The 14,845-nt window shown below is 32.7% G+C and overlaps 1 protein-coding gene across 2 annotated transcripts; it reads left to right on the top strand.

Annotated features, from left to right (window-relative positions):
• The first annotated feature begins 2,818 nt into the window (after nucleotides 1-2,818).
• LOC127717589 (uncharacterized) lies at nucleotides 2,819-11,658 on the top strand. 2 transcript variants are annotated; one of them, XM_052223296.1, is made up of 4 exons: nucleotides 2,819-2,865; nucleotides 6,590-6,656; nucleotides 7,797-8,293; nucleotides 9,898-11,658. In XM_052223296.1, the coding sequence occupies exons 3-4, from the start codon at nucleotides 7,885-7,887 to the stop codon at nucleotides 10,416-10,418; spliced, it is 930 nt and encodes a 309-aa protein (XP_052079256.1). In that variant the 5' UTR covers nucleotides 2,819-2,865; nucleotides 6,590-6,656; nucleotides 7,797-7,884; the 3' UTR covers nucleotides 10,419-11,658. The 2 variants fall into 2 exon arrangements, with proteins under 2 accessions (XP_052079256.1, XP_052079257.1); XM_052223297.1 differs by having other exon boundaries at nucleotides 2,823-2,865; nucleotides 7,644-8,293.
• Nucleotides 11,659-14,845: the final 3,187 nt, after the last annotated feature.

Here is a 14,845-nt window from a genome sequence, read left to right as displayed (position 1 = left end):
AACTGAACTTTTGCATTCAGGTGTCACAGGTCAAATTTATTCGTTCATTGTGTGTTAATTTACGTTTTTTGATTGAGTTAAGCCTTCCAATTGATATTTTATAGTGTGTTTTTCTATGTTGTGCTGTTATACTATTGTTTCAGAAAAGGGAGAAGGTTTGGTACCATTAAAACGTTTAATCCCGCTGCAAATGTTTGCACCTGTCCTAAGTCAGGAATCTGATTACAGTAGTTGTCGTCTGTTTATGTAGTTCATATATGTTTCTCGTAATTCGTTTTTATATAGATTAGACCGTTGGTTTTTCCGTTTGAATGGTTTTACACTAGTAATTTTTTGGGGCCCTTTATAGCTTGCTGTTCGGTGTGAGCCAATGCTCCGTGTTGAAAGCCGTACCTTGACCTATAATGGTTTACTTTTACAAATTGTAACTTGGATGGAGAGTTGTCTCATCGGCACTCATACCATATCTTCCTATATCTATTTGGTGTAATTCAAAATACAAAATGTGCTTTTCAATTCCATATATTGTTTAAATCCAGTATAAATATACATGTATAGATTTGATTTTATCTGAAGTGCAGCCTGATACAATATACATATAAACATCACAATTACATCTCAATACATAAGTAATAGTATACTATATCAGCCAGACTTTAATAAAGGCCTTTTTGTTCAAGGTTATTGTTGTTGTTTTTTAAATTGTTTAACATCTCAGAGTGGTATACTACTGTTGCCTTTATTTATTCACCCCTTATTTTATTGATTTTGTATTTATATTGTATCATAGATCGAATTTATTCGTTCAGTGTATGTTCACTTGTGTTAATATGTCCTTTGATTGAGTTAAGCCATTTCAATTGATATTTTAAAGTGTGTCTTTCTATGTTGTAATGTTACACTATTGTTTCAGATAAGGGTGAAGGTTTGTACCTATTAAAACGTTTAAACCCGCTGTATTTGTTTGCACATGTCCTAAGTAAGGAATCTGATGTTCAATAGTTGTCGTTTGTTGATGTGGTTCATAAGTGTTTCTCGTTTCTCGATTTTTATATAGATTAGACCGTTGGTTTTCACGTTTGAATTGTTTTACACTAGTCATTTTTGGGGCCCTTTATAGCTTGCTGTTCGGTGTGAGCCAAGGTTCCGTTTTGAAGACCGTAGTTTGACCTATAATGGTTCACTTTTACAAATTGTGACTTGGATGGAGAGTTGTCTCATTGGCACTCATACCACATCTTCTTATATCCAATTAAGAATTGCTAACAATGTTCATACAAGTCATAAACATATGACGAAATATTAACCATACTATTAAATATACTAAGTTTATATTTATTCTGAAATCTGAGGTCTTTTGTCAATTTGAAACAGTTTAATGTATCTCTCTTTAAGTCTTTGTTCTATTAAATAATTGCATAAGTGGTAGTTTTTAATGTTAAAAGCAGAATTATCATTTAAAAGTAGCAATGTCTGTAATATATCATACTATGTATAGTCATGTATATGTAGAAAACATTAAAAAGCAGGAGTTGTTTCCCCTGTTCAAGAGCAAAAATGATTGATTCATATCAACATATACATTAAAATCTGTGTATTTATTATTTATAGTGCTAGATTTAGTCTGCATAGATTGTTGCATCTATCAATATCAAATTGAATTCAGAACATAGTATAGACAAGATTAAAACATGTAAAATCCATCAACGATCTTTTTTAAAATGACAGTAAATTATATTGTTAATCAATAAATTATCTCCCCTTTCTAATAGTTTTGTATTGAATTCAGATCTTTTTTACATTTTTACTCAAGTCCATTTAAAATATGGGAGGTATACCTAATCTGCATATCTTTTAATTGCACCACAAAAACTCATTAAATAAAACCTTTTGGATTTCCTTAAATACAGGTACCATAATTATATCCTGCTTGGTTCTTGAAATATAATAGAAATACTTGTACACTGTAAGAATGGTGTTTGAAATATTTCGGAACAAAATATTGCTAAATAAATTTATCCTACATCTGTCTTTAATTTTAATATAGAATATCATCCATACTATAAAATTATCTATCATTGAAACATGTATTAGAGGACAGCCTATATATGGTATTATTTAAAGAAGAACAACTAATTCACATTTTTTTAGATGCATGTGCTCTTGAAGTTATACTGTCATTTTGAAATTAGTGAATATAAGTCAGTAGGCAAATCTATTTCTATAGTTATTTTATATTTTTTTGCATTGATCAGAAGCTATATACTGAATATATCAAACAAGTATAATTTTACAAGTTTTAATACATGGAAGATAACCCCATTCATGTGAAAATTGTTGGTTGATCAAAGTTTTAAAATGTTGTCGTGTTTTCATGTTACATGATTAAATTAGGCGCCATTAAATTATTTCTAAAACGTTGTGTTTTTATGTTACATGATTTAATTATTTCTAAAATGTTGTGTTTTCATGTTTCATGATTTAAAACATTAAAATCATTACTTTTGTTTTTATCGTGTTTTTTTGTGCAATTTCCTACAAACCGATAAAATTTATAGCAATTTTTTTCCCTATTAAATACGTTCTGGCCCATCCACTAAACATATTAAAAAAAGATCTGGCCCATCGGATCCAAATATTTGCACAAAAAAGTGCTTGCCTCGCCCCATTTTGCACAGGCCCATCCATTTGATAAATATTGAACGGTCCTTTAGTCAACAACACCCAACTGTGCAACTACAGAGACTCTTACACAAATAGAATAGCTAAATGACTGAATGAATTTTAACTTCCTGGTTTGTTGTTACGTGTAGTCAACACATGATATACACAAGGATAACAATGGCTGACTCGAATGTTCTGAAGGTAAATATTAACACGTGTATTGATTCCATTAATACGTAAATGTTTGTAGTGTGTACATGTAGCTCATGCACACAAGTTACGTTTGTTGTTTAGTTCCAATAATCATGAATAATTGAACCGTGAATTCTTCAATAGCATATTATTTTGTAAATAGTAGTTTATTACCTGTCACATGATGCAATTGGATAGTTACAACAGAAAACAATAGTTACTGTCCAGTCAAATGATCTGTAAATAGAAACGTTCGTAGAAGCGACATAAAAAGAGGGTACCCCCCTCCTCCTTTTTTGATTGGAAAATATATAGTTTTAAGCTTAAAATCGTCGCAAAAAAATTCATGCTAACTTTTCTTGAATAACAAGTTAACAGCTATAGATCAACAGGAATACTGCATTTTTCGCCTCTCATTCAGTGAACGGCCTTCAACAATGAGCAAACCCATACCGCATAGTAGTCTATAAAATGCCCTGAAATGACGAATTCAAACAAAAATTTAAACGAGAAAACTAACGGCCTGATTTATGTACAAAGTATTAAACGAAAAACAAATATGATATACAGCAACTAACATACGGCTACCACTGAATTACAGGTTAGGCACATACATAATGTTACAGGGTTAAACATAAATTTGTCGTAAACATTCAATTAAATACATTTGGTCTTTTTATGACTATTTTGATTATCTTTAAAAAGTCTACAATTTCAATATTGGCAGCTTATTTCAGTTCATGTTGCGTACGTATTTTATGGAAGTTATTGTCCTTGAATGACAATTATTACCTATATTTTGTATTTTGGGCAAACACTTTTATAAAGAGTAGCTGAGCACAGCAAACATATCAGCAATAAAAAATAACAGAAAAGAGAATCATAATTTAGTCTTCAATGTTGAAAATACACTTGCATGTAGATCCAGGTAATAGACAAATTTTATGCACCTGTCCTAAGTCAGGAGCCTGTTTTTCAGTGGTTGTCGTTTGTTGGTGTGGTTCATACATTGTAAGTGTTTCTCGTTTGTTTCTCGTTTTTATATAGATTAGACCGTTGGTTTTCCTGTTTGAAATGTTTTACACTAGTCTTTTTGGGGCCCTTTATAGCTTGCTGTTCGGTGTGAGCCAAGGCTCCGTGTTGAAGGCCGTATTTTGACCTATAATTGTTTACTTATTACACATTGTGACTTGGATGGATAGTTTTCTCATTGGCACTCATACCACATCTTCTAATTTATAAAGACTCTTTATAGCCTCTAGTCAGTCATAAAAGGGCTTTCAGAAAAATTTGAATATTAATGAATTATCAGAGTACAAACTAGATTCAACATTAGATTCTGCCAATGAGTCAGAGAGTGAAATATATTTGGACCCAAATCATACCTTCTTATTTCCCGTACAAAGGAACCCGTATTCGACTACATATTTAAGCCAATACTCTTCTATATATTATTCTATTTTACAGAAGGACAATACATACACGTTTTGCATGTTTTTGCTATATTTATAACAATATATATCTATACCTTATAATCGAAATTTGATATAAAGTGTAATGCTAGGAAAACATAAAACTGGACTTTGATGAAATGGAACGAGTTCAAACTGAAGCAGCCTGCTAAAATCTAGATCTCAGATTTCGTTATGCTCATATCCAACTCATACGTATGTACATGCAGTTTCACCTCTGAAGGATTTTGCACGTTACTTTTTCAACCAATCAGAATTTGATTTACTGATTCTAGAAAGTGACACCCGGAACATAAAACGAGTAAGGTTTATTGAAATGTCCCGGAAATATCCAAAGATGACATCAACAGCTTATCGCTTCGAATGCATATGGTTGCACAAGTATATCTTGCCATCGTAATAACATCTCACGATTATAGTATACTCCGATAGTGGATAGTTACAATAGAAATGGATAATTGAAATATGAGCCGTTTGTCATTCTTTTCAGTTGCACCCCATGACCTCAACGAGTTGACTGTTGAGGTCGGATCGTAATAATAATAATAATAATAATATGATATATATAAGCGTACCAAAAACACTTTTTACACTGTATAACTTTACCAACAATTCTTGTGAACTTTGTATTAAGTTATTTTTTTCATTTCAACTGTCTTGTGTTTTTCATTTTATTTAATCTCAGTGTGTATTTTTGAAATCTCAGTGTATTTTAAATTCTCAGTGTGTAATTTTATATTCTCAGTGTGTAATTTTAAATTCTCAGTGTGTGTTTAAAGTGTTTTAATCTCGGTGTGTAAATTTTTCGAACAATGGCTCAAACATTGTTTTGATGAGAACGGCTTGCCATAGTAAGGGATACAAAAAAAAGTAAATTGGTCTATCCATAGATGTATAAATTTTTATGAGACGTCCAAACAAATAATAAAAAAAAATACTGATTTTTATTTACATGGAAATGTTGGCTCTCTACAACTCCTAAAATTCTCAAGGTTTGAGCTGTCAAAACAAGCCTCAAATATATTAATCAGGATGACTAAATAGTCATCTGCACCAGTAAATAAATGTAATTTGGAACAATCAGTACCCCTGATAGATTTACTCTTTTACCAGACGGACATGTTCACCTTACAATAATTCCATAAACCAATTATTGGTACCCTATTGCTAATAGAATCATAAAAACAGACTTAACCATGATAACGTAAACATGTTTTGTAAGGGTTTTTTGTGCTTTGTTGTGGTTTGGCACCAGCAAACATATTTAACCCAGCCACATGCTGTATGTGCCTGTCCCACGTCAGGAGCCTGTAAAACAGTGGTTGTCGTTTGTTGCTGTATATTACATTTGTTTTTCGTTTATTGTTTTGTACATAAATCAGGCCGTTAGTTTTCTCGTTTGAATTGTTTTACATTTGCCATTTTGGAGCCTTAAATAGCTTGCTATGCGGTATGGATTTTGTTCGTTGTTGAAGGCTATTCAATGACCTGTAGTTGTTAACTTCTACGTCATTTGGTCTTTGGTGGAAAATGGTCTCATTGGCAATCATATCACATCTTCTTATTTTTATATTAACATTAACCAATGAACCATAAAAATTAGTTCATGGTCAGATGAACCCTGCCAGATTGAGATTTATACCTTACACTAATTCCTTATATCAAATATAGTTGACCTACTATTTTACATGGTATATGAGATACAGACTTGATGACTACTACTTGAGGTCGAGGTATCATGGACCCTATTTCACTGACATGAAGACCTTGCAAGGATCACATATACCAAATAAAGTTATCTTTTTAGTAGTATTACTCATAAATTAACATGACAAAACCATTAGTTTTTAGAAGAGTCGATGACAATGGATACATGCATACGAATACGAATACTTTATCAAATCCAATTAAAGGGCCCGTTTCCGAGTATATACCCATATACGTAGATATAGTATTAGTTATACAGTAATTTGTATAATATATTACATTGGGTCTCTGGTGGAAAATAGTCTCATTGGCAATCATACCACATCTTCTTATTTTTATATTAACATACAATACATTGAAAATAAATGAATAAATAACTATCCTCCAAACAAAATGGGGTTCAAACATAAAACAATATTAACCCTTAAAGTTTGTAATACATGAAACATAAATTACATCCTTATTACATGTATATTTAGTCACTGGAATGCAAATGTTCTCTTATTTCAAAACAAGTACTAATAAATCTTGACACTGGTATATTAACATTTCAGATTCACTGGACATCAACCAAATAAGAAAATAGCTATATGACTGACGAAAACGGCATCTTTATACAAGGTATTATGCATCAAGGTCGTCTTCTATCATCTGAAATATTAAACTTTATAAAAAGGGTAAATAGTGTCTTTGCAGCTGGATTAGCATCAGTAGATCTCTTATTCTGCAACTTCTGTAGCAGGAAAGACTAAAATAGAGGCTTGAGAGAAATAAAGCTTTCATAAGAGCATCATGGTGGTAGACTAGGACAGAAGGTCCAGAGGTTCACTCTTATTTAACTCATTAAGTCTGTAGATTGTCGAAAGAAGAGTATTTAGATACATGAAGTATAAAGTCTGATTAAGATCATCTATCGTTCTTACCAGAAGCACAAATATGCATTTAACTTTTTCTGATTATTACTATTTAGCTTTTTAATGTTAAATGGCCAAGAAAAATGTACTCTGTGCATGTTTGTTTATGGTTTCCCCACATATCCTATTATTAGTGTTCACTCTAACACTTTTTAGAAAATATATTCTGCATGTTGATGAAAGAATGTTTTACTATTTGTTAATTTACTGAGATAAAGTATAATATACCAAAAATCTTATTGATATTAGAGGAAATTTACAACTTGACATACCTTAATGCGAGTCAATTTCTAGGACCCACAGCTATGACAGCTTAACTTGTCTTCGTTAGCTAATCCTTGAAATATTTACTTGCTTACCATAAACAATGGGCCTTGGGTTATGGACTCCCCCTTTGTCATTTTCTGTGTAAGATAGTTTCATCTACATGTATGATTTATGTCTGATATTTTCAAAACAAAAATTCCCCATTTTTTCAGCTGAATATTGTTTGTGTAAGGCACATAACGAATAATTCATGTTTAGATTAATGTGTTTTTGCTACTAATTACACATCATTACATTTTCAACAGTTCATATGCTCCACGTTTGAAAATACATGTACAAATATACCGAAAAAACAGAAAATATAAAAGGGGGTCCATGCTCACAGCATAGTTTGAACATATATTCATTTACCCTTGCACTTTTTTAGATGGCTGTACATGTACCTCTGTCTGCAGGCTTGCTATCAATTCCTAGCTGTAGTTTTCATACTTGGTCTTCAAACATATATACCACAGGACAACAATCTATGATTCTATCACCGATGTTCGTGTATGACCCACTCCCATACATTTTTTTGTAGGTCGTTAACAAGGACGATTCTGATTGGTCGATATCAATTCTTTGAAAGGTCAGCTGTAAAAAGGTCACAAAAGTGAAACGAGTATACCATGAGTGACAGATCTTCGACGAGCACACGAGTTTCGATAGATCTGTTTAATCAGATTGAAAATGAAGAAGAGTCTCGCGCACCTATCACAGTAATTAGTCGAATTGCTGGTCCTAGTAGTGAAGATGAAGGGTCGACTGACTCAGAGGAAGATCTACAAAAATTAACAAGCCAGGAGATAAACTTAGCCTCTCCTTTCAATGAACAAAACATCGCATTGGTTTTTGGTGAAAGTAAGCTGTATGTACAAAAGGAGCATCTTATAGCCGTGTCGCCTGTGTTTGAGACAATGTTTAGTTCTAAGTTTTTGGAAGGATCGTTAAAAGAAATACCCTTACCTAATAAAAAACTAAGTCATTTTGTTCATTTCCTACGTTATCTGTCTCCAGGATTCGATGATGAACTTACAGGTAAACACGAATAGAGTTGCCAAAAGAACTTGCAAAGACTTAGTATCTTTGAATTTTTTCTATATATATTAATTCTTCTTTTTGCAACTTGTGAAGGTGTTTCGAAAACCTGATACTAGTAATAATTGATAAATTCAAGTTACAATCATTAATTATATATAGACCTGGTCTGATTTTTTCCGTTACTCAATGAATAACAATATAAGGTCACATTTATCAAAAAAAATATGTAAATAAAGCAAACAAGATTGCAACGCCTTAGTGAAATGTTTCCCTCGCTGTATAAATGAGGAATTAAAATGCTTGTCACAATTTGTCATTGTGTTACGATAGTCAAAATATGGTGACATTCCTATAACTCCTATCAAAATTATCAAATCAAAACGATGATATAATATGGTCAACTACACATGATGGAAAACAAAAGTTAAAAGTATTAGAGCTTTCTGTCTTATGGTTTCAGAGGATTTGCGTTCACAAGGTCATGATGGTGTTATTGTCACAATAGAAAAAAAAAGTTAAAGTCCAATAACACCTGTAAAAACGTCGGATCAAAATGATTACATATTATGGTCAGCAACATATGATTTCAACAATAGTAGTATGAGAGTTTTCTGTAACTGTAATTGTAACAATAACTCATTATATACTGTAAAAATGGTCGAATCAAAATGGCGGTACAATGTGGTCAACTATGCATGAAGGCAAATAATCCTACCAAGTGTGAGAGTTTTCTATAAAATGAAATCAGAGGAGTTGCTTTCACAAGGTGTTATTGTTACAGTACTAAATAAAAATGGTTGAAATCCAAAAAACTCGTGAAATCAGACTGACAATTTAGCAAGATCAGGAGAATGAATATGATGACAAATTATCCTACCAAGTATAAAAGCTTCATGTCAGAGACATCTGAGTATTGATGTGTTTTGAACGGAAGGACAGACTGAGATCATGACCATATCCACCTCGGCTCGACACTCGAGGGACAATAAACATACTAAAATGGCCAAGCTATGGCACCGGTTTGACGATACTGTTTCGGTTTCATAAAAAGCTGTCGAAAGTAGAAAAACCTTGATGATCTTTGATAACATTTCTTTACATTATTATCGTTGTAACGGTCGTTATCAAAATAATGATGAGTAACCTAAAGTCGCTTTCGGTAATAAACACGAACAAATGTATCATTTATTTTCTTGTTTAGTATGTCAGCTCGCATAATCTTGCAAATGCATCACTAACTGTATCAGCTCACCACCCCATTCCTAATCCCCATCTACTTGAAAATACTGTTGTCCAAACAGAGAACGACACTTAAGATTGTGCTTGCTTCTTTAATTTCTCCATTTCGTATTGAAATGACACTAAGTTTTGTCTTTTATTGAAGTGTATGTTGCCCTTGGGATTTATTTTGATTATTTGTTTCGACCACCGTGTTGATGACTCATTGCTATAATCACGATTTAAGAGATAAAATAAATATATAACATAAAATTTACATTAATGCATATTGTGTAAAGTTTTATTTAGAAAAGGTATGTTTTATCAAATGCAAATGATTTATTTGTTGTAGTCTTTGAGAAATAATTGCATTTGTTTTTCAGAAGCCACTGTTCATCACATGTTGCATTTAGCTGACGAATATCAAACTGATGATTTAAAGAAAAGGATTGACGAGTTTCTTGTCCGACAAGTTTACTTCAAATCAGATTCGATCACATCAGAACAAATTATCGTAAAAATTCTTGAAGCGGAAAAGTACAAAGTAAATGGCTACCTGAATGAATGCATTGCTGTTGCATCACGGAAAAAATTTCATAGCTTGACAAAAAGTCGGAAATTTGGAGAAATATCTCAAAAAACTCAACTTGAAATTAGTTTCAAACGGTGGGATGATATCGATAAGATTTATGATAAGGCAGTAAATGTGAACCCCAATTTTATAGCTTGTCAGAAAGCAACTTGTAGTGGTACTGTTATAGAAGCTAAAAGGGGGCGTGGAGTTCAAATAACACATGTTGGCAAACACGTAGGGCCGGTTCCTATGGTACTAAAACCGAGGCAATATGATATTGCTATAACGGAGGTTGGCAAACACTTTAAACCACACATGCAAGAGAACTAATTACTGTTTCCGATCTAAATGAATTGATATTATCAGATTATTACATGGCATTTTTCATATCCGATGTATTATCAGCCCAAGGTTCAATATCAGCCCAAGAGCCGAAGGGCTTAATAAAACGAACATGAATTAATAGCAGTTGATCGGAACTGAAATACACATAGTTAATTTTCTGGGATTTGATGTCTTATCCTGAGACGAGAAAAGTCTGTAATTCTTTATCTCATTTAAGCCAATAGCTGTTGCTGTATCTCAGCCGCATCATAAAGCAACCAATCAGAATCTATATGTGATTAGTAATTATTTCAAGATGGCGTGTATATCGATTGAAACTAATAGTTCCGCACCGTGATGCGAGGCATATATATTGATCCTCTTAAGTGGTCGTCAAGTAGAAGTTCAAAAAATGAAAAGTTTACGGACGTCGGACACCAAATGTAATAAATCCGATATGAAATCTTTCTATCATATGCCTCAACAAGGAAGAAAAACAACAGTATAAAATATTTTTATATTGACAATAAAAAATTTCAACAAAACATTATGAACACTGTTTGAAAAAGTCAACATTTGAAAAGTAACTTTCTAAATTATGCTTGAAACTTTGAAAAATGCATTTATTGTATCATTTGTTTTTTTGCATTTTACATAATATATTTTCCTGTTTCCTAATAATTTTTTTGTACCCTACTTTGTAATGTTTTTCACTGAAAACGTACCATTGAGGTGTATTCCGGAATTTGCCCAGTAACGCCGAAATGCCATGCGATAACGTTACGGAAAGGCATGTGATAATAGTCGGAAGCATGTGATAAATTTTTCATATCAGCCCGCTAAACACCATTTCGGAAAATATGGAATTCACGTAAATTTAATGCTATTATCATACTGTAAAAATTACAAGTTATTTACTCTGTCGGATAGGAAAACTGTAGTTGAAGCTTTAATTTAATTTAATAACAAACCAGAGTCGTACGAAGAAGTGACATGCAAGCCAGTTTGACAATTGTTCGAAATTGTCATTATGGGACTGTCTGTAAGACGGAATTTTGACCGTTTCGAAAAAATGGAACTGGAACTGTTTATTTCCATTTATTTGTGTTTACAAACTATTATACATAAATATACTGTACTGAAATGTACATGAAATATTTGCCACTTACTGTAAAGCATCCTAAAATCAATCAGCCACCAAATGAAAATAAACATACTGATTTTGATATGAGTCTATTCTGGCTAAAAATTAATCAACATTTAAATGTATATGTTGTGTACAAGTTCTGATTTTGTACAAATCATAATGTGTACAATAAAAAAAAAATACAAAATAAGGCTTAATTACACTTATAACTTGTACAATATTTTACATAGAATAAGTTTTCAAATCAAATGATAAAAAATCATTTTAATTTTAATTATGAATCAATATGAAACACACTGATAACTCTATCTACGGTACGTTGCTGAGGAAGCTGCACGCAAAATTTGCTCCTGTACAAAATCGCTACAAAATCGGTTATAAACAACCAAACAACTAAAATATACGATTCAAAACGGTAAGAAGATTCCGTTTGATATTAACTCTTATCTTAGTGTGATTCATTTGACTCTATATTCTTTAAAACAGTTTTCTACAAAATACTTAGGCAAAACGAGAAAGAATGTATCTATAGCCATAACGTCACTATACGTTGGAACATTGAGAACAATCGGATAACCAAAGCAACGTCAAAAATGGCCGAAAATACTCAACAAGCCGACGATGAGCTATCGGGAAACCTCTTATATGACAAGGATACTAGAGCTATTCTTATGGAAATTCTGAAGTCGTTGCGAGTCCTAACGCATATGGTCGGGACAATAGAGAAAGAAGTACAGAAAATCGATAATATAAAGGAAAGCTGGTCAAACTTGTCTACAAGAGTACACACAACAATCATCGAAATTCAAGAACGCAATAGGCAAGTTGAAGAAAGTGTAGAAAAAATGGGACATATCGTAGATATTATGGTTTATAAATATTCAACAAATGTAGGAGAGATATCTGAGATAAAAGAATAGATAGAGGCTATAGAAAAGGAAAGTGGAACACGCTCAAACATCGACATTAAAGAATTACAAGCCGAAGTGCTGGATCTCAAATGCAGAAGCATGAGTGACAATCTAATATTCTCCGGTGAGCGTTTCAACGGGAAGAGATATGTCAATCGAAAATACAGAACTTTATAACAAACGAACTTGAAATACCGTATAAAGTTAATCTCGGTAAGGGGTCATCCATAATTATCAACCATTTTCCAAAGTGTACAAAACGTACACTTGGGGGGAGGGGGTTAAAAAATCAACATTTTTACCGTACGCTTTTTTTTTATTTCCGGAATGCTTGATTGCTTGCTTTCAGTGTGTTTTCTTGGTATATAATCTGCGTGTAAATGCATCTATCCCATTCATTAAAACCAACAAAACAACAAAATGGTATCTTCATACTCTTATTCTGACAAAATACAAGCATCACAGATAGATGTCATCAATATAAACAGTCAGATATGTTTCAGTTTATTTTCAATGCAAATTCTATATTAAACTAACTATATTAGGCAGGATCTTCTTTTTATTAAGAATGATTGATTCTTGTCTTGAAATCTGAAAATGGTTGATGTACACTTTTCGAGGGAGGGTGGGGGGTCTGAAAAATTGTATGTTTTGTACACTTCGGAAAATTGTTGACAATTATGGATGACCCCTAACGTTCATCGTTTTGGGGAACCCGGACTAAATGGACCCCGTCCTATTGTAGCGACATTTATCCCCAGAGATGAGCTTGAAGATGTACTTAACAATACATTGAAGTTGAAAGGGAAACGATTTGGGATAAGCGAACAGTTCCCGATTGAAATTGAAAGAAAACGGAAAGAACTCTACCCAGTAATGAAGAAGGCCAGGAGTGAGGGTAAAAAAGTAAAACTGGTAAGAGATAAATTATATATCAATGGAAAACCACACTTATCAGTCGACACCAAACCAAACGGCATTGAATATAGGGATGTTCTACTACGTGAAGCCCAACAAAATTCGTCTAGAAACAAAACTGTAAATGGGCGCCCTTTCAAAAGGTCCCGTCAGGAATCTGGAAACAACGACACCATTAATGAAGAAACCATAACCACGCGGATGTAGGACGGGTCGAGAGAGTCCTCGAAAAATCAGAATGATCAGTTAAATTACTTAAAACTTACTTGTAGTAATTGTGGTGGAATGAAATCAAAACTCAAATATCCTGAATTTACTGAACTGCTTTATAAAACGGATATTGTTGGCATTGTAGAAACACAACTAGACGATATCGATGATATAAAATAACAGGGATATAAATTCATTTTCAAAAATAGAAATAAAATCGGCAAAATAAGATCAGGTGGTTTAGCTGTAGCGTACAAACATCATCTCAAAGATAATATTAAATATATCAAAACTGAAAGTAAATTTGTCTTGTGGTGTAAAATATCGAAAGTTTTTAATAGATCAGATGACATTCTTTGGGAATTATTTACACATCCCCCCTGAATATACCTCATATTCATCCATTGATGCAATAAACGAAATTGAGATGGAATTCTTGGAACTATCAAATAGGTTTTCAAAAATTTCACTTGTTGGTGATTTTAATGCAAGAACCGGGTCCGAAGATGATTTTATATTTGTTCCAGATAGTGAATCTAATGTCGTAGATATTGATAATATACCAATAAATGCTGTTTGCACTTTAGACCAGTATGAATTCTCTCGCAGTAAGGATAAAAACAAGAATTCAATAGGTTTGGAAATCAACTACTATAATTTTGCAAGGGAAATAACTTCTTCATCATGAATGGGAGAAATCTAGGCGACATAGATGGAAAGTTCACATGCCGTAATTCAAGCGTTGTTGGTTATTGCCTATGCAGCGCAGAACTTATCCAAAATTTTACCGATTTTAAAGTACTTGATTTTTCATGTCTCTACTCAGATGTTCATTCTCCAATCGAGATTTTTCTGAAACAAACTGTTCAAGAAGTTAACATCAAATGTAGCGACGATACTAGAACAAATGAACAAAAAATAAATAATTGGACCAATGAAAAATCACACAAGTTCCTAGAATGCTTGAACCTTACAGAAATAGACAATATTAATTCTGAAATTGATTGCACTGCAGTAGTGACGCAAGAAGCAGTAGATATAATAATCAATAGTGCTAATAAACTCAGCGGGAAAAACTTTTGGGTAAAAAGTCAATGCAGGAAAGAAGTCAGAAAATAGCAAAAATAAACCAGTTTGACCATGACTGCAAAGTCGCAAGGTCAGAGTTCCGTAAGATGAAACGAAATAAAAATAGGTCACTGTTCCACAGAGCACTAGCCACAGATGCCGAGAAGCGATATAAAAAG

The sequence above is a fragment of the Mytilus californianus genome, unplaced genomic scaffold (genome assembly GCF_021869535.1).
Source record: "Mytilus californianus isolate M0D057914Y unplaced genomic scaffold, xbMytCali1.0.p SCAF_10, whole genome shotgun sequence".
Lineage (NCBI taxonomy): Eukaryota > Metazoa > Mollusca > Bivalvia > Mytilida > Mytilidae > Mytilus > Mytilus californianus.
This window is presented reverse-complemented; position numbering and strand designations above follow the sequence as displayed.